This window comes from Ambystoma mexicanum, chromosome 1p (genome assembly GCF_040938575.1).
Source record: "Ambystoma mexicanum isolate Mex_15411 chromosome 1p, UKY_AmexF1_1, whole genome shotgun sequence".
NCBI lineage: Eukaryota > Metazoa > Chordata > Amphibia > Caudata > Ambystomatidae > Ambystoma > Ambystoma mexicanum.
In genome coordinates, this window is record NC_090921.1 from 152,476,231 (window position 1) to 152,494,875 (window position 18,645).

The 18,645-nt window shown below is 47.6% G+C and overlaps 1 protein-coding gene across 4 annotated transcripts in view; it reads right to left on the reverse strand.

Annotated features, from left to right (window-relative positions):
- ACAP1 (ArfGAP with coiled-coil, ankyrin repeat and PH domains 1) overlaps nucleotides 1-18,645 on the reverse strand; it is a 671,900-nt gene that overhangs the window by 50,165 nt on the left and 603,090 nt on the right. For 3 of the 4 annotated variants that reach the window (XM_069645604.1, XM_069645612.1, XM_069645621.1), the window contains one exon: nucleotides 9,400-9,509. In XM_069645604.1, the coding sequence (XP_069501705.1) occupies nucleotides 9,400-9,509 (110 nt within the window). Of the gene's footprint in view, nucleotides 1-8,325; nucleotides 8,497-9,399; nucleotides 9,510-18,645 lie in introns of those variants that run through there. The other variant, XM_069645630.1, reaches the window with a different exon arrangement.

Sequence of the window (18,645 nt, forward strand, 5' to 3'; positions counted from 1 at the left end):
GGATGGTGAAAGTGTATTTTCTAAACAGTGTGTAAAAATGTCCCTTTTATACAACAAACTTCAGGGATGGCAAAAATGTCTTTTACACCATAGACGCTTCAATGATCATGTCCTGGCATACTCCACTGCCAGGAGTCCTTCCGTATATTCTTTAGATCCCCTGGGGTACTCTCCTGCCAGGTATGTATTCACAATTTCTTTTCCTTTCATATAATTTACAGGGATTTCCTGGTATACTCCGCTGCCAGGAACCTCCAACCACCCCTTGAGTCTTACAGATCCCCTGGTATACTCTCCTGCCAGGTATCTCTTCCCCAAAAGCTCACTGCCCAATGAACTCTGTTTTGCAGGACTTCTTTTAATGTTTTCAGTATAGCACAGTTGTACTTCTGCACGGTCTATACTCTGTTGGCTTTAGATACTGCGTGTTCCACTATTCCCCATATTGACACTTCATATATGGAGGCTTGTACAAATTCCTGCTTTCATCTTCATTAACATTCATCTGTTTTTGATAACCTTTGCTCCAAATGTCCCCATCTTGATGTTTCCTGCATGAGAATTTGAGCAAATTGGGTCTTTCTGCTTTACTTGGTTGGAATTCACAATTAACTTTCATTGTTTCTATGCCCGTCGGTAAACCCTGGGGTTCCAACAATCATTGGGCCAACTCAGCTGTGATTTCTGACCCGTAGCACACTGCTGCAGCAAAGTCCTAGCTCGGGAATGGTGTCTGCTGCTTTGCAGACCCTCTGTTAGCTTTCCCGCCATCTGCACATTCATACTGATGAAGCTGCTGTTTTCCGGCACGACCGCTCTCTGAACAGTGCTGATAATGTTGGCAGTTCTGGACTGGTTCATCCCTGGTGCCTGTCACGCTTCCCTGGTTCTCTCTCCACTCCGGTAAGGAACGCGGACAAGCAGCAGCTTGAAAGCCTCTGCCTTCACTCGCAGTTGTGCTTCGCCCGCTCTTCTGCTCTACTCAACAATGACGATTTGAAAGGTCAAGCCATTTTTAAAAGTCCCGCCTATCTGATGTTTACCCTAACAACTAGCCTGCGTGTTTGACTTGAGGTTTCTTTCAATCTCTACTAACTCATGCTTCCTCTTCCTCAGGTCAGTACTTAAGGCATTGTGGGAGTTTAATTTATTTTCTTTATTTGGATTCGTAAAGCTCCCAGCGGCCCAGAGGCATCGTGGCGCTGTTGTAGAATAGTCACTTAGTGCATGTTATGGGATTTGTTACATAGGAGCATAGGAGACAATTACAGTATTGGCAGTTGTTCAAAAGGTTGCAGAAGAACAATGATGGAAGCAGTGCAGTAGTGTCATGGTTTTGTTAAATAGCTCTGTTTTTAGTACTTTTCTGAAAGTTGTGAGGGAATCTTCCTTTCTTAAGCTGAGCTGAAGCGAATTCCATGCTTTAGAGGCCAGTACTTCAAAGCTGGTTCAGCCCATTTAAGCTCTGCTGAATGTTGGGACTGTGAGCCGGAGTGAGTACTGGTCACGTATTGGCCTATGGGCGGGAGCATGGTGGTTGGTGAAGTCTGGGTGAGGCATCTGTGCGTGATTGTGAGGGCCTTGAATGTTATACGCTCTTTGACTGGGAACCAGTGGGCATCTTTTCTAGCTTGGGAGATGTGCTCTCTCCTAGGGATGATGAGGGCAGCTCTAAGGGCGCTGTTCTGCACCATTTGCAGTTTGTGGATGTTATTTGCAGAGGTGCATAGGAGTAGGAGGTTGCAATAATCCAATTTTGCGCTGATAGTGGCTCTCGCGATGTTGAGGCAGTTCTCTGGTGATAGGTAAGTTTTCACTGCATTTATAATTTTGGAGGCGGGTGCTGATGATGATGAGATGACTTGCGCTGACTTGCCTGTCCATTGATAGGGTAGAGTCCAAGTAGACCCCCAAGGTTTTTACTGTTGCAGAGGTAGTAATGACTGTGTTTTCGATGTTGAAGGAGCTGTATTTGTTGTCTAGTTTTTTTTAGGGATTCTTTGGGACCTATCAGTTGTAGGTCCATAGGATTGTTGTCAAGAAGAAAAACATCAAAGTAGCAAGATGTTAAATGTCAATTATGTGTATTTGAGGTAGGAATGTTATTTTGCTCATACTGTTTTGCATGAAGGGTTCTCTGGGTCCTATAAGATGACAGAGCAGCACAGGTTCAATCCCTGTGTCCGTGCTTAGAACACTCTGGGTATTAAGCGCATTATACAAACCAATTACAATTACAATTTACAATCCATTAAGGAGTCAGGAATTATGTGCTCGTCCTCATTTATAAGGTAAGGATACTGCGTCCCCCCTTATGGAGTGTTCCCCGACAGCCATCTCCTCCCATGTGATCCTCCCTCATAATACCACCCGCATGGTCAGGATCAGGTAGCGGCTGCCTTGGTGGACTAGCAACAGGAGCTGGGCCGGGCACCACTGGCACATAAGGAGCCACAGGCGGTAGGCGTTGCTGAATCTCTGTGGCCAAAGTCTGGAGAGTCGTCAAAATGTCCAAGTACACATAGCTTGGTGCTGAAGGTGTCGGGAGCAGTGCATGAGGCCAGTGATTCATAGGGCGAGCTGGCTGCATTGGCTACGCCACAAGACCACCAGGACCCTCCTCTTGGTCTAGACCATGGGTGCACAACATAAAGCCCGCAGGCCAGTTGCGGCCCGCCATGCCGTTTTGTCCGGCCGGCCAGGAACAAAGACTTTCCTAATGGAGGGCGGCCCGCAAGCAGCATCGGCCGCCCTCCATTAGTAAAGTCTTTGTTGTCTTCTGGGCCGGACAAAACACTGGCCCTCATTAGTTCAGTGCGTGTGTGCTGTACCAATGGAGTGCCAGCACTATGGCTGGTGTGGCCAGTAAGGCGTGATGTCGGAAGGCATTTCAGCCTTGTCACGCCCACTCCAGCCGTAGTGCCAGAAGCCTCGCCAACGTTCCAGCAGAGAGAGAGAGAGAGAGTGTGTGTGTGTGTGTGTGTGTGTGTGTGTGTGTGTGTGTGTGTGTGTGTGTGTGTGTGTGTGTGTGTGTGTGTGTGTGTGTGTGTGTGTGTGTGTGTGTGTGTGTGTGTGTGTGTGTGTGTGTGTGTGTGTGTGTGTGTGTGTGTGTGTGTGTGTGTGTGTGTGTGTGTGTGTGTGTGTGTGTGTGTGTGTGTGTGTGCGCGCGCGCGCGCGCCTCGGGTCCGTCCCGACTGTGTTTTTTGTTTTTATATGTATGTTGAGATGCGGGGGTGGGGAAGTGTGTCAGGTGTGTATGGGTGTTTGTATTTGTATGTCTGCAGTGTATGTTGAGATGCGGGGGTGCGGTGTGTGTCGGGTCTGCTTGAATATGTTTGTTGTGTGAAAGTGCACGTTGAGATGCGGGTGTGGGGGGTGAGTCCGGACTGCCTGAATGTTTATTTTTGTGTGCAAGTGCAGTGTATGTTGAGATGCGGGGGCGGGGTGTGTGTCGGGTCTGCCTGAATATGTTTGTTGTGTGAAAGTGCACGTTGAGATGCGGGTGTGGGGGGTGAGTCCGGACTGCCTGAATGTTTATTTTTGTGTGCAAGTGCAGTGTATGTTGAGATGCGGGGACGGGGTGTGTGTCGGGTCTGCCTGAATGTGTTTGTTGTGTGAAAGTGCACGTTGAGATGCGGGGGTGAGTCCGGACTGCCTGAATGTTTGTTTTTGTGTGCAAGTGCAGTATATGTTGAGATGCTGGAGGGTTTGGAGGGGGGGGGGGGTTCGGGTCTGCCTGAATGTATGTTGTTGTTGTTGTTGTGTGCACGTTCAGTGTATGTTGAGATGCGGGGGTGGGGGGTCCGGGTCTGTATGCGTGCATGCTTGTGAGTTTTTTTGGTGAGTTGGGGGTGGAGGGGTTCAGGTCTGTATGGATGCATGGTGTATGCTTGTGAGTTTGTATGGTGAGTTGGGGGTAGGGGTCTGTATGGGTGCATGGTGTATGCTTGTGAGTTTGTGTGCTGAGTTGAGGGTTCGGGTCTGTAAGGGTGTATTGGTGTATGCTTGTGAGTTTGTGTGCTGAGTTGGGGGTGGGTGGTTCGGGTCTGTATGGGTGCATGGTGTATGCTTGTGGGTTTGTGTGCTGAGTTGGGGGTGGGGGTTTCGGGTCTGTATGGGTGCATGGTGTATGCTTGTGGGTTTGTGTGCTGAGTTGGGGGTGGGGGGTTCGGATCTGTATGGGTGCATGGTGTATGCTTCTGAGTTTGTGTGCTGAGTTGGGGTGGGGGGTTCGGGTCTGTATGGGTGTATGCTTGTGGGTTTTTGTGCCGAGTTGGGGGTGGGGGGTTGGGGTCTGTATGAGTATGTACGCATGGTGCATGCTTGGTGGCATGCGGCATAGTGTTTGGTTGGGGGGTGGGGGCCATGGGGCATAGTGTTTGCTTGAGGGGTGGGTCTCTTGGGCCATAGTGTTTGCATGAGGGCAGGTGTCTTGGGGCAGTGTTTGCATGAGGGGTGGGAGTCATGGGGCATAGTATTTTGGTTGAGGGGTGGGGGCTATGGGACATAGTATCGCACTCCAAGAGTGAACCCAAAAATAAATCTAAAACGGGCACAGTTAGGAGATGTACATCCTTTGCTTTTTGTGGAAACCTGACTCAACGAAGGCCATACTCCTCTTGGGCAATCCAAACAGCAAAGTATAGCAGTCCAAAATAATGGATTGTCCAATCAAGTGTCAATAAAATATATAATTTAATTAAACAGACGATATGCAGTAACTAAATCGAAATAAATAACAATGGAAAATGTGTAGTACAAAATATAAGTTTGAAATACAAATAAAAAACAAACCGTACGCAAACCAACCCAAACTGAACAACAGCATCTCAACAACACCAACCCAACAAACTACTAGATCTTGAACAAGAATAAGCCAAATAACAATACAACACCAAGATGCATGCGAGAATGCGACAACTAATAACCGCTTATGAAAACTAAAAAAGACAAACAGAATAGAACGAGTGAAATAGATCAAAGCAGTGAAGTGAATAAAAAGAATAAATCATACAAAAAGAGTAATGAGGTTTAAATGAATGAAATGGATGTAATGAGTGCAAAATGAACAAAATGAGCGAAATGAATAAAGAGAAGAGGATGGAAAGATGAATACAAGCAAGTGCAATGAACAAAATGGGCGAACAGAATAAAAGAAGAGGACAGAAAGATGAATACAACAGACTAATGAGCAGACAGATGATACAGACTGTATGAATGCATGGCATAAATGGAAAATACAGAATAGACGACTCAAGTACATGAGACGAATGTGGTGCATGAAAAATATAGTGAGCACAGAACGGATCCAGTGCGTATGGCGAGTGAATTGGCCCGAAATCAATAATGCACAGATGAATGAACGAAGTGAATGGAGCGGATGAACTCGTTAGAATGAATGAAGCGCGTGGAAGAGATGAGTGCGAGGCGAGAGCAGATGAATCCGTTGAGCAGATGAGTGTGTTGCCCAGATGAGAGTGTAGAACGCACGAGTATGTTGTGCGGATGAGTATGTTGAGCGGATAGGGTGTATAACAGATGAATGTGTAGAGCAGACAAGTGTGTCGAGCAGATGAGTGCGTAAGTGCGGAGGAGAATGTAGAACGCAGGAGTACATAGAGCAGATGAATGTGCAGAGGGGACGAGTATAGAGCGGGTGAGTGTATAGAGCGGATGAGTGTATAGAGCGGACGAGTGTATAGAGCGGACAAGTGTATAGAGCGGACAAGTGTATAGAGCGGACAAGTGTATAGAGCAGATAAGTGTTTTGAGTGGTTGAGAGCGTATGAGCGAACGACCTGGTACAGCAGATGAGTGCATATAGCAGATGTGAGTATGAAAGAACGAGTGCATAGTGCGAACGAGTGCCAGGAACGGACGAGTGCGTGAGCGGATGGGTGCGCAGAACGGATGTGTGCACAGAACGTGATAGGTGCGCATGTGTGATAGGTGCATAAAGAGTACTAGGGGCGCAGAGAGTGATAGATGCTCAGAGTGATAGATGCGCAGAGCGGAAGAGGGCGTGGAACAGAGGAGTATGCAGAGAAAAGGAGTGTGTAGAACGAAGGAGTGAGTAAGAACGGAGGAGTGCGTAGAGTGGATGAATGTGTTGAACAGATTAGTGGGTAGAGCAGACGAATGTATGAGGCAGACGAATGTATGGAGCAGACGAGTGCGTAAGAGCGAATGAATACGTGAGAGCGGAGGGGGGCGTGAGAGCGTAAGGGGCATGAAAGCGGAGGATTGCATGAGAGCGGGTGAGTGCGTAGAGCGTGCGAGTGCGTAGAGCGTGCGAGTGCGTAGAGCGTGCGAGTGCGTAGAGCGTGCGAGTGCGTAGAGCGTGCGAGTGCATAGAGCGTGCGAGTGCATAGAGCGTGCGAGTGCGTAGAGCGTGCGAGTGCGTAGAGCGGATGAGTGCGTAGAGCGGATGAGTGCGTAGAGCGGATGAGTGCGTAGAGCGGATGAGTGCGTAGAGCCGTTAAGTGCCTAGAGCGGGCGGAACTGATCAAGTTTGTGGAAGGAATGGGTGACGCATGTAGATAGAACGAGTGATGTATGTTGATGGAACGGGTGACGTATGTGGATAGAACGGGTGACGTATGTGGAGGGAACAAGTGGCGTATGTGGGTGAAATAGGTGAAATATGTGGATGGAAGGATGAAATATGTGGATGGAAGGGGGAAATATGGGGACAGAACAAATTAAGTATGTGGAAGGTACTGTTATAATATGTGAAAGGTACCGGGAAGTATGTGGATGGTACAGGTGAAATACGAGGTACAGGTGAAATACAAGTGTATAAAACAACGCGAATGAAGCGGACTGGAGTGCGTGGAGCAGACTGCAGTGCGTGGAACGTTCAATGAGCATGTAACCCACCGTCTCACATCACCACGCTTACTATCTTCTTTACACCACCACTCATCTAGAACACAGAGATACTATGTCACCATTCGGTATAACTGTTCTCATACCAACATCTGCCTCATACTCCCCATCACTAACTAAACACTGCTGGTTATGCACCCCACAGCCAGGCGTTCTCCTCAGGCCTAACACAGCCACAATCGGTCTGGATAAATCCTGCCAGAACAAACACATATTCTTCACCTCTCAACCGCCACACCTCCCGCTAAGAAGCAGCTATTACACGAATATTGCACCAGCTGCACACATAGCCGGTGCTCACACGCACCTTTGACTCTCTCTACTCTCTCTACTGACCTGAACTTCGGTTCCCAAGGGTGTTCAACCTACCAGCACCTTCAGACCATACCAATGGTATATAAGGCGCTACATAAATGCAAAGTAACATAACATAATATTACACCTCAAAAACGTATTCTTTTTCCATGTGTTTAATAAAAATTGGGGGTTGAAAAAGACTCCTGCCACACCACGCCCCACCCCGCCTACCGCCCCACCCACATTTACTTTTCGGCCCACTATAGCCATCATGTAAGGTACTTTCGGCCCTCTGTCAAAATAAGTTGTGCACCCCTTGTCTAGACAGATGTCCTCCAGAGAATCTTCCTCTTCCTCCTCCGAAAGAGTGGGAATAGATGCCCTTAGAGGCCTCACAGGGGATGTGGTCTGCAACTGAGGAACCCAGTGGGCTTTGGCAGAAAAGGGAGTGCTGATGGTAAAACTCTGTCAATGCTAACACCTCTTGGGAAGGTGGCTATCATAGGCACACTCGGAGAAGGTAGTGCCGTCGGCGCAGACCCAGTCTGTGCTGAGGCAATGCTACCATGGAAGTAGCCATCATTACCATAGAGATGGTAACTGTAGATGTCGGCGAGTACGTTGCTGGGACAAAAACAAACACCGTCAGACTGGCGGAAGATATCAATCAAGTTTGCATCAACAATGACGACTTGGATAACGGCGTCCCTGGGGTCGTAGACGAGGTTGATGACGATGAGTGATGGTTCGTTGACGGGGTCTGAGTGGTCGACTGTGAAGGAGTGGACGATCTCCAGTCCTACAAAGACGGAGTCTCTTTCATGGTGGTCGTCGATCCAGATGACAGACGCCACAGCCAGAGGTTCGATGACTCTGCCTGTTTAGGTACCTTCTCCTTGAAAGCATCCTCAAAAGGACCTCGACCTCTTCTCAGAGAGAGCAAGGTCTTTGGGCTTGCTATCCCTGGAAGAGGCATGACTGAGTACAGATGCCAAGTCAGAGGCCTTACCTTCTTCAAGCCACGCCACCAACCTCTGATGGCGATCCTTCCTCGTCTTCGAGGACTGCCAGAGGGGATATCCTTCTATAATGTGGTCCGGGTGCAGACAATAGATGCACTTCTGATGACGGTATTCCATGTAGATGTTCTTCTGACCACATCTTGAGCATGCGTTTAAGAGGCACTTCTTCTCGGCCTCCGACATGGCGCATGCAGTTGGCCGAAAACTCAGCTTGCGGCCTCACATTAACTGGAAATCCGACGGAAGGTGGGATGTCTACCAGCAACGCGTCCATGCTGCCGACAGGTCACTACGGGGACGGATGAAGAAATATGATTTTTAATCAAAAATAGGCAAGAAATCCTGAGAAAGTCAAGGAGTGAAACTCAAGGAATCCCAACAGAAAAATGTGCAGTAAGAATCTGAAGATGGACCACCAGGGGTGGAGCAAAGGAGGGCCAATTTCATTGGCTGGGAAGTATGACCCAAAGTGACAGTAATATACTATGCTACAAGCAGTTTTTAGTTTAAAGCAATACCACAATACCGCTTTATATTACACCGCTTTATATTACAGAGGCATATTCATAGCATGTGAATCCATGTAAGACCCCATTTTGGAAAAAGAGGCAAAGGAGGTGTTTAGGAATGTCATGGCGACAGTGCCATGTGTTGGGAATTCAGGTTTTCGGTGATATCCATCATCAAGAGTTTGAGGTTCATTAAAACATCATTTACTTTTCATTGAAAACACAGGTTTACCCCTCCAGAAGATAGATACTTTATGGGTTTTCATGCCCCAAATTGTACAAGAATTAGTGCCAGGAGACCCATTGTGGCTCATAATTCAACCCACTGCCCATAATCCTCCGCGGAGCCTTTAAGGTTTCTCCAACACTGGGTGGGAAACAATGAATGAGGATGGCTGCAGAGCTGTAAAATGTAATACACTTAAAAGACAAAACTGTGATATGTCATTAAAAAAAAACAACAGTTTGTCATAGAATAGTGGACTGTCAAGAACTTTGTGGTCCAAAGGCGATAACATGACCCTTCTTATCCAGCATTACCCATGACAGTGGCACATGTTTACATTTTACCACATGTGCCCAAAAAGGTGGCATGCCTCCCTCACAGAGCAGGCCAGGGACCAGTGGAACTACTATCTTTTTTAGGGTTCCCTGAAGATAGTTTGCAGGCTTTAATAGCTTACCCAGTGTGCCCGAGAATGGTGGCATGGTGGAGGGGACCTCTTCCACCACTGTCTGGCTGGTTGACACTGGCAGTGTTCTGCAGCAGGAACTCGCAGGCCACCAAGGAGTTCTGCAGAGAAAGAGGATGACAGAGAGTACGTTATGGCACACGAATATGAATGTGGGAACACAGCAAAGAGAAAGGTGGAGCACAAATCTTAAAAATAAAAAAGCCAGACACGCTGAACGAAAGGACTATTTTATACCAAACACCAGTAAAAGGGTGTGGTGTAACCACACTTTACATTGAAACTGCACTTATACTGATGCATTCGCTTTGCAATATTCCCCATCCTGACTGCTGTCCGGATGGAAAATCCCATCCTAAGCTAGTTTTCATTGTTAAATCAGAACGGCCAGTGCTGGCAAGACACACAGTGAACATGGCTGTTTATGGTTCAAAGGGCTTAGATTGTGATAGAGACAATGGGCCTCATTACAAGTGTGGCGGTCCGGAAATAACGTGCCGCTAATTCAAATTACCGGCACTCTTTCTGGACCGCACCACTATGAGAAGTAATGCCGCTAACAACGGCACTTGTAACATCGTCCACTGTGCTACTGTCGCCGGTAGTAATGGGACCCTCCGTAAGCCATGCCAGAACCACCGGCACCACTGTAACAAGGCAGCATCACTGAAAATGCCGGTGCCGCTGGGAAAACCGTGCTGGAAATACCAGCACCGCAGAGAAGGTGGTAACCAGGCCCAGGTGTGGAGGAACAGGCCACAGGTGCACCCAATGCAGCAAGCTGCACACAATGAGCACTAGGACTGCTGAAAAGTACCACACGCACACTGGCCAACACAACCATGCGGCCTCTCATAGCAGTAGTCATGGACCTAGAAGTGCTGCATGCAGGAGTGGAGCTTAATGAGCAGGAGCGGCATCAGTGGCAACATGATTACAGGCGTAAGAAGAGAAGGAGAATGCAGATGAACAATGACATACAAGTGGAGCCCTGGAGGTGTGCACCAATACCCTGCACAAGGGCCACACCCTGGGCCCTGACTGACAGGCAGATCCATACACTATACTGCCTGAACAGGGAGACCATTCTGAACTTGTGGGGAGTATCCAGGATGACATCCAGAGCATCATAGGCATCCGGACTGCCATACCTTCCCTGTTGAAGGTGGCGTCAGGGCTGTATTTTCTTGCCACAGGCACATTCCAGCACTCAGTAGGCATCTCGCAGCCTGCATTTCCAACTGTGCTGGTGCAGGTCCTGGATGCCCTCCTGTGCCATGTGTCCCAGTACATCGCCATACCAACCACACAGGCACAGGTCAATGCTAGCAAGGTCTGCTTCCATGCACTTGCGGGCATGCCTAATGTACTGGGAGCAGTGGACTGCACACATATAGAGCTTGTGGCTACCCACGCCATAGAGGAGGTGTATAGAAACCGTAAGCAGTACCACTCATTGAATGTGCAGGTTGCTTGTGATACAGACTTGACAATCACCCAGTGCTGCTGCCGCTTCCCGGGAGCAACCCATGACTCCATGGTCCTGTGGAACAGCACCCTGCCTGCGTACATGGCGTGTTATGGGGGACTGATTCAAAACAGGAGGGATAAAGGGTATCAGCGAGGAGGGAGTAAACCTGATACAAAAATATCTTACTTATGAAAAACAAACTCCCTGTTTTATAGGACTAGGTAAGGTAACTTACTAGACTTAGAGGGTATAAGTCACTTTTGCTCACTCAACATCATATACACTAGTAAAGGTGTGCATGGAGAATTCAACCAGATCACACTTCAATTGGTCATACACATTAATACACAATTATAAAAGACAATTTAATAAAACTTCATAAAAAAACATTTAAAATATCCCAAAGTGACATGTGCAATAGCTTCCATATGATGGTAGAAGCCTCAAGGGAGTCTACCTTGTCCAAAGTGCAAAGTGCAAAAGTAGTACAAATGAAAAAAAAACGCCCATTTACAACACACTCAAGGTAAACATAATTTGGTACAACAATATTATTTCTTGAATCAAAATCCTAATAACCGCATTTAAAAACCACATCAGAGAAGAAAGGAAACCAAATTATAGAGTACTAGAACATCAAGTGACTATGGTTGGTGCTTTTGTTTCATACTGCCCTATTAACAACGTGTAAGGGTATTGATCCCATTCAAAACACTTAATATTAGTGTTGACGTCAACCATACATTTTCGTTCCTACAATTATTAGTTTTAATTCAGGAACTTCTTCAGGGGTATAGTGTTTCCAAGGTATAGACCCAACAAGGGTCACCAGATTAGTGGTTCCAAATACACCCAATTATAGGTAACAGGGTGTCAGATATTTCAATGGCGAGTGACAGAGGGTGTATCTCCCCAACGGAACGGTTGCAGTGTAACTTGTTCCGAGTACTCTTCTCTGATCAGTAGAGTATGAGCATCTAGACCAGACTGTAATTCTGTTTAGGTGAAGCGTCCCGGGTGGCTGATAAGGATCACTACACGGTAGTCACCTTTATCCTGCAATTCTGTATAGCGTCATGTTCAAAGATGGATTAATTAAGTTGGAAGGCTTTAGGTACACCGTGCTAATACGGTCCTCGGGGGAGCAGCGCAAGATTGTATCTTGGAAGTAAACTCTCCAACATGGGGGTGGGGGGGGAGGACAGCAGACCTGGCTATTAGGTGAGTGATGGCATCAACACACACACCTAGTCGATTGGGAACCAGGGCACTGGGGTGAGGGTACATTCACTGGCACCAGTGCATGACCCACAGCAACCATGCCATTGCAGGGACACAATCTGCACGCAAAAGTGGATGGCCACGACTGGCATCTACCATGTGTGTCAACGGATGGCCACACCATCACAATCTGAGCACAGACAGACAGTCACATGCAAAGATATGAGACATGATAAGTCATGTATGAGGCGCCTGTACACAAGTGTTTCTAGCAATGCACTACAGGTACCAGAATGCATCACTGTCATGTCACAATACCCATCATATCCCGACTCAGCCCAGCCCCTGTGGATTGGTCATCTCTTGCGTCCATTTTATGTTAGGTTTTGAACAAAGATTAATTAGCTTTGGTGAATTCTTGTTTTCAAATGCTAAGAATGCACACATCAGACCACCTTCAACTTGTATTGAAGGCCTCTGCACTTTATATGTTATTGTCTGGCTTTCACTAAATACCTGTGTGTTTCTATGTATTTATGTATCAAGAAACACGATAGTCTGTACATTGTTTGCACTGTATTTATATATAAAAAAAGAGCAAACAAAGTAAAAAATGAAAAAAGTAACAAAAGTCAACTAACAGCCAATTTAATAAAGCTGTGCAAACAAACATGTTTCCTTGAATGTTTGCGACTGACCCTGCAAATCCAAAACAGATTTGAGATTGGGTGTCAAGAGCAAATTGTTTAAAGCTATTATACCCTTCAAACAACTTTTGCCATCTTTTGAACTATGAAATGTCACTAATGCTATGTGTTAGGGTACCCCCTCGTTTCATATACCTTGAGCCCTCAGTCCTTACACGAATAGGGCAGTCCCTCCTGTTACCTCAAGCCACCCCCATCAACCCATCCTTGGGAGACAGAACCTACACATGGCCTGGCCAGCATTGCCCGTCACAGGGTGCATCAAGGTGAATGAGGGCCTGCAAGTGCACAGATCCAGATGCATGCATCCCACTCACATCCCCATATGTATGCACTGTCCAGTCATTTGAATATAATGGCCCTCCCTGTGCCCCATTCCATGCAGGTGATTCCGGGTATCCATTACTACTATGGCTGATGACCCCTGGGAGTTCCCCAGAATCAGCAGAAAATAGCATACAATCACGCGAACATCCGTACACGGACAGCAATCAAGCAGACCTTTTGACTGTTAAAGAACGTTTTCGGTGCCTTCACCGGTCAGGTGGGGCACTAATGTACAGGCCACTGAAGGTGGGGAAGATAGTCCTGGCTTGGGTACCCCTGGGCAACACCCATTTGTTTGGCCATTTTATGGGTTGGATGTGGTTTGGTGGCATACAGTTGAACATGTCTCCATGTAGTGTGTGCTGCATTTCCCTGGCCACTGTGTATTGTTATTTTGGTGTGGTATGTTGTACTCACCGCCCTCTGCATGCATCCCTGCACCAGCCTTCACTGCTGCCACTCCCTCCCTCGATTCCTTCGAGGTGCAGCACACTGCTGCATTTCTCATCCCACGGCATCAGCGTGATTAGGAAGGCCCTCCCACCTCCAGTGGCCATACATTCCTTCCTGTGGGGTGAAAGCAGGTTCCGGAACCGCAGGCGTAGGTCATCTCACCGCTTGTGGCAGTCTCTTTGGGTGCGTGGGACGGGTCCCACAGCCAACACCTTCTGTGCCACCCATATAGCATTTTTGCAGAGTTGGTTAGTCCGCCTGTGGTTGGTGGCGAACAGTTCCCCTGCATTCTCCGCTATGGTCTCCATCTGTCTGGTCAGTTCCCGCTCCGTGAAGCATGGCTACCGCTGGCGCACATCAGGAACTCTGGAATTCAGGGCTACAGTCAGGATGTGTAACGCTCACCTGATTCCCGCAGATGCGCCGGTCTTGACTGGGTGAATGCCGTATCTTCAAAGGTGATGTGTAACACACGGTTGGCTCTTTGGGCTGGACCTCTGTGCACTGTATGTCTGACTCGAAGAGTAAGATGTCTGCAGATAGAAATTATGGGATTAAAGGACTGTGGTTATTGGGTGCCTCTCTCCTCTTCCCTTTCTCTTCTCCTGTAGAACCCCAAAGGTTAAAGCCCTCACCTTAGGTAAGTGAACGCCGAGCTCTCCATCTGCCTCGGGGCAGGGTGCCGTAACCAGTTTCTTCACTGGATAAGGGTGCAGGCCTCTTGACCTCAGAGGACTGCTGTCCGTCGTTAACTGCACGAACGGTAAATTCTGGGCACTTCAAATGTCTTAAAAGTCTTTTGTAATGATATCTCTTGTTTTGCAGGGTTCCGGCGATGGCGGGCTGATGAGAGTTGAGGATCGAACCCGCGTGAGGAATAGAAGCGCCTGGAAGCACGTAAGTAAGCGCTTGTAGCCTGCTTCACGATGCGCATTGACTGTCCCTTTATCTTGCAGGTACAAGTTCGGAGCTTTAGAGAAGCTGAAGGGTGCTGGAATACCCACTGGATTCGGCGTGGGAAGGAGTATGGCACGTGAGTAATAAAGTTGCCCAATGTCTTTAAACGCACCTTCTTTTGTCTTTCAGATGCGGGATGCAGCGCCGAAGGCCTCCGGAGCGTGCGAAGAGCTGGTAAGCTTTTGTCTTTCAGATGCCGGAATGCAGTGCGAAGACCTCCGGAGCATGCGAAGAGTAGGTAAGCCTTTGTCTTTCAGATGCCGGAATGCAGCGCGAGGCGTTGGTGACAGCCGATGGACCAGGTAAGAGATGCGCTGCCACTGAAGACCGTAGTGCTAACCTGTTCTTTCTTTGTCTTTACAGGTGCTGCTGAAGACTGGATTCCAGGATGGTAAGCCTTTGTTCCCTTAGGCCCAGGATCAGAAGCAGAAGACACGATGAGCGTTCTGCTGCAGATAATGCAGAATAACGCAAAGCAAGATTCATCCATCGGGTGTGGTTTAAATAGCCTCCTGTAGTGCTTAGGTGTCTCCTTCTACAGCCACGCCTAGGTAAGAAAAGAGTTCCTGCTTTCCAGAAGAGTTCCAGTGTTCTGAACCTAGGGAGTGGCTCCTGCCCCACCCAACAGGAAAAGTAGTCCCAAACAGAAGAGGATCAGGGGTTCAACTGGCAGGTAAGTAAGCAGCATGGTCTGCTGCAGGTAAGTCCACCCAAACATTATGAGCCCGGCGCTTCCAGCGCTGGGATTGGGAATCTTTATGAGCCTGGTGCCACTGGCGCCAGGACAGGGTCCAAAAGGTCCCAATTGGGACTGGCTGGCACTCGGAACCGGGGTTATGGGTCTGCTTCCAAGGGAGTCGGGCAAGTCCTGATCTTTTGGAAGCAGAGATCATGACAGCACCCCCCCTCAAGGCCCCTCCCAAACCGGGCTTCTCCGGGGGTTTGGGCTTGTTAGGAAATGTTCGATGAAATCTTTTGATTAGACGAGGCGCGTGGACATATTCTGCAGGTTCCCAGGATCTTTCTTGGGGACCGTAGCCTTTCCAGTCAATCAGGTAAAATAGTTTAGATTTGGAGATCTTGGAATCCAGGATGCTTTGACTTCAAACTCGAGTTCTCCATCAACTAGAATAGGTTTTGGAGATGTAGTTAGTCGGGTTTGAGGTTGCACGGGTTTTAATAGAGAGACGTGGAAGACCGGATGTATCTTCATGTGAGGGGGCAAGTCCAACTTGACCGCTACTGGATTTACTATGGTAGTGATGGAATAGGGACCAAGGTATCTTGGGTTGAATGTGCGTGGTCCTTTTAGAGGTATATATTTGGTGGATAACCAGACTTGATCTCCTACTTGATATTGGGGGGCTTCCTTCCGATGTTGGTCTGCTCCTTTCTTGTATTGTTCTTTAGCCCTTTGAAGGTGATAAACGGCTTCCTTAAAGGCTTGGGTGATTGTAGAATGCAGGTGGTCTACTGCTGGTGTTCCAAGATCTTGGAGTGGATCCAACTCCGAGGTTCGAGGGTGACTACCGTATAAAAGAAAAAACGGGGTCTTCCCAGTTCCCGAGTGGACAGAGTTATTGTAGGCATATTCGGCTATCCAAAGGATATCTTTCCAAGTTTTTTCAGTTTGTTGTAGCATGCAGCGCAAATACTGTTCCAGAGTTTGATTGGTCCTCTCGGTTTGTCCGTCGGTTTGAGGGTGGTGGCTGGTCGAAAGTCTCACATCAATTTGAGCCGACCGACAGCAACTTCGCCAAAAATGAGAAATAAATTGACTACCTCGATCCGAAATTAGAACTGAAGGAAAACCGTGCAGTCGGACGATGTTTTCGAGAAATTCTCGGGCCAGAGTTGCTGCTGTTGGTAAGCCTTTGAGTGGAATGAAATGCGCCATCTTGGAGAATAGGTCCACGATTACTAGGATCGTATTGTATCCGGAGCATGGAGGTAGATCGGTGATGAAGTCCATAGAAAGCGTATGCCAAGGGCGAGGCGGGATGTCAATAGGGCGAAAGAGGCCGGCTGGTTTTTCCTTTTGACTCTTGTTTTGGGCGCATACTCCACAGGACATTATAAAGTCTCTGATATCTTTTTTCCAAGACGGCCACCAGAAGTAGCGCTTGATCTTTTCCGAGGTCTTGGTCATACCGGGATGTCCTTCCATTAAAGAATCGTGATAACAAGAGATTACCTTTTTCTGTAAATCTGTGCTGGGCAGGTATAACCGTTCTTGGAAATATAATAGGTTGTCCTTCACCGTAAAGTCCTTTCCCTGCAGATGCCAATTCTGTATGTCTGCTGGAGTTACCAGTAGCCTGGCTTTATCCTTAACTTCCTCTATGGATTGTGTGGCGATTACACCTAGAATTCTTTGTTCGGGAATGATAGGTACAGGTTTAGGATTGATCAAATGTTCTTCCACTCCCATCCGAGAAAGGGCATCAGCTTTACCGTTTTTTGTACCAGGTCGATAGGTAATTATGAAGTCAAACTCGGCAAAGAATAGTGCCCAACGGAGTTTTGAGCTTTTGCGGTTTTCAAATATTGCAGGTTTCAGTGATCTGTAATCACAGTAACGGTGTGTCGGGCCCCCAGAAGATAATGCCGCCAAGCCTTAAAGACGGACTTGATAGCTAGAAGTTCCTTATCAGTAATAGTGTAATTGATTTCAGGAGGCGAGAATTTGCGGGACCAAAATGCCACGGGATGCAACTGATTGGTTACTGGGTCCTTTTTTGATAGAACTGCCCCCATGGCAAGGCTCGAAGCATCAGTTTCAACGATGTAGGGGAGTTCTGGGCGAGGATGTTTTAAGATCGGTGCAGAGATAAATCTAGTCTTCAAATTCTGGAAAGCTTGTTCCGCCTCGGTAGACCATTCAAAACGTTTGTTTTTCTTTAACAAGGCGTTGATGGGCTGGACTATTCGAGAGAATTCGGGGATAAACCTGCGGTAAAAGTTAGCGAAGCCTAACATGCTTTGAACACCTTTTACGGAGGATGGCGATGGCCATTTGAGAATTGCATCGACCTTCTTTGAATCCATACGCACTCCGCTAGGTGATAATATGAATCCCAAGAATTCAACTTCAGTCACGTTGAAAACACATTTTTCCAACTTAGCGAAAAGTTTGTGTTGACGCAATCTCTCGAGGACCATTTTCACGTGTTTCCGATGTTCAGTTTCCGATGAAGAATAAACGAGGATGTCGTCAATGTAAACAACAGCACACACATCTATGAGCTCTCTGAGGACATCGTTCATAAAATATTGAAAGGCGGCCGGGGCATTGCAAAGTCCAAAGGGCATGACCTGATATTCAAATAGCCCATACTTGGTGCGGAAGGCCGTCTTCCATTCATCGCCCTCTTTTACTCGTACCAAGTGGTAGGCTCCTCTAAGATCCAGCTTTGTATATATGCATGCTTTTCTGACTTGGTCCAGGAGTTCAGGGATCAAAGGTAACGGATATCTATTCTTAACGGTGATCTGGTTCAGGGCGCGATAATCTATACAAGTTCTAAGGTCCCCTTCTTTTTTTGGAACCAAGAACAAAGCTGAGGAAGCAGGGGACTTGGAAGGACGGATAAACCCATTCGCTAGGTATTGATCCAGGTATTGTCGGAGGTGAAGATTCTCAGGCTCGGTGAGGGCATAAATTCTACTACAAGGAGGAGTAGATCCAGGTATCAGGTCTATCTGGCAGTCATAAGACCTATGAGGAGGTAGAGAGTTAGCCTGATCCTTCCGGAAAACATCCTGGAATTCTAGGTATTCAGGAGGTAACTGGGGAGCCTCCGAGGAAATTGCTGCCAGTGCAACACCAGGTCGAGGGTGACAAGTAGAGACACATTCTGGAAACTGAACCGTTCTTGCTCGACAATCGATCTGAGGATTGTGCTTCTCTAACCAAGGAATTCCTAGAATAATCTGGAACTGAGGGGCCTTGATCACATCGAACACGATCTTCTCATGGTGTCCATCTTGACTTACTAGCGTCACTTCTTGGGTGGTATGCGTTACTGGTCCGGAGGCTATCTCCGTACCATCCACCGTAGTAATGACGTCCTTTACAGCCTTTGGACAAAGAGTCAGATT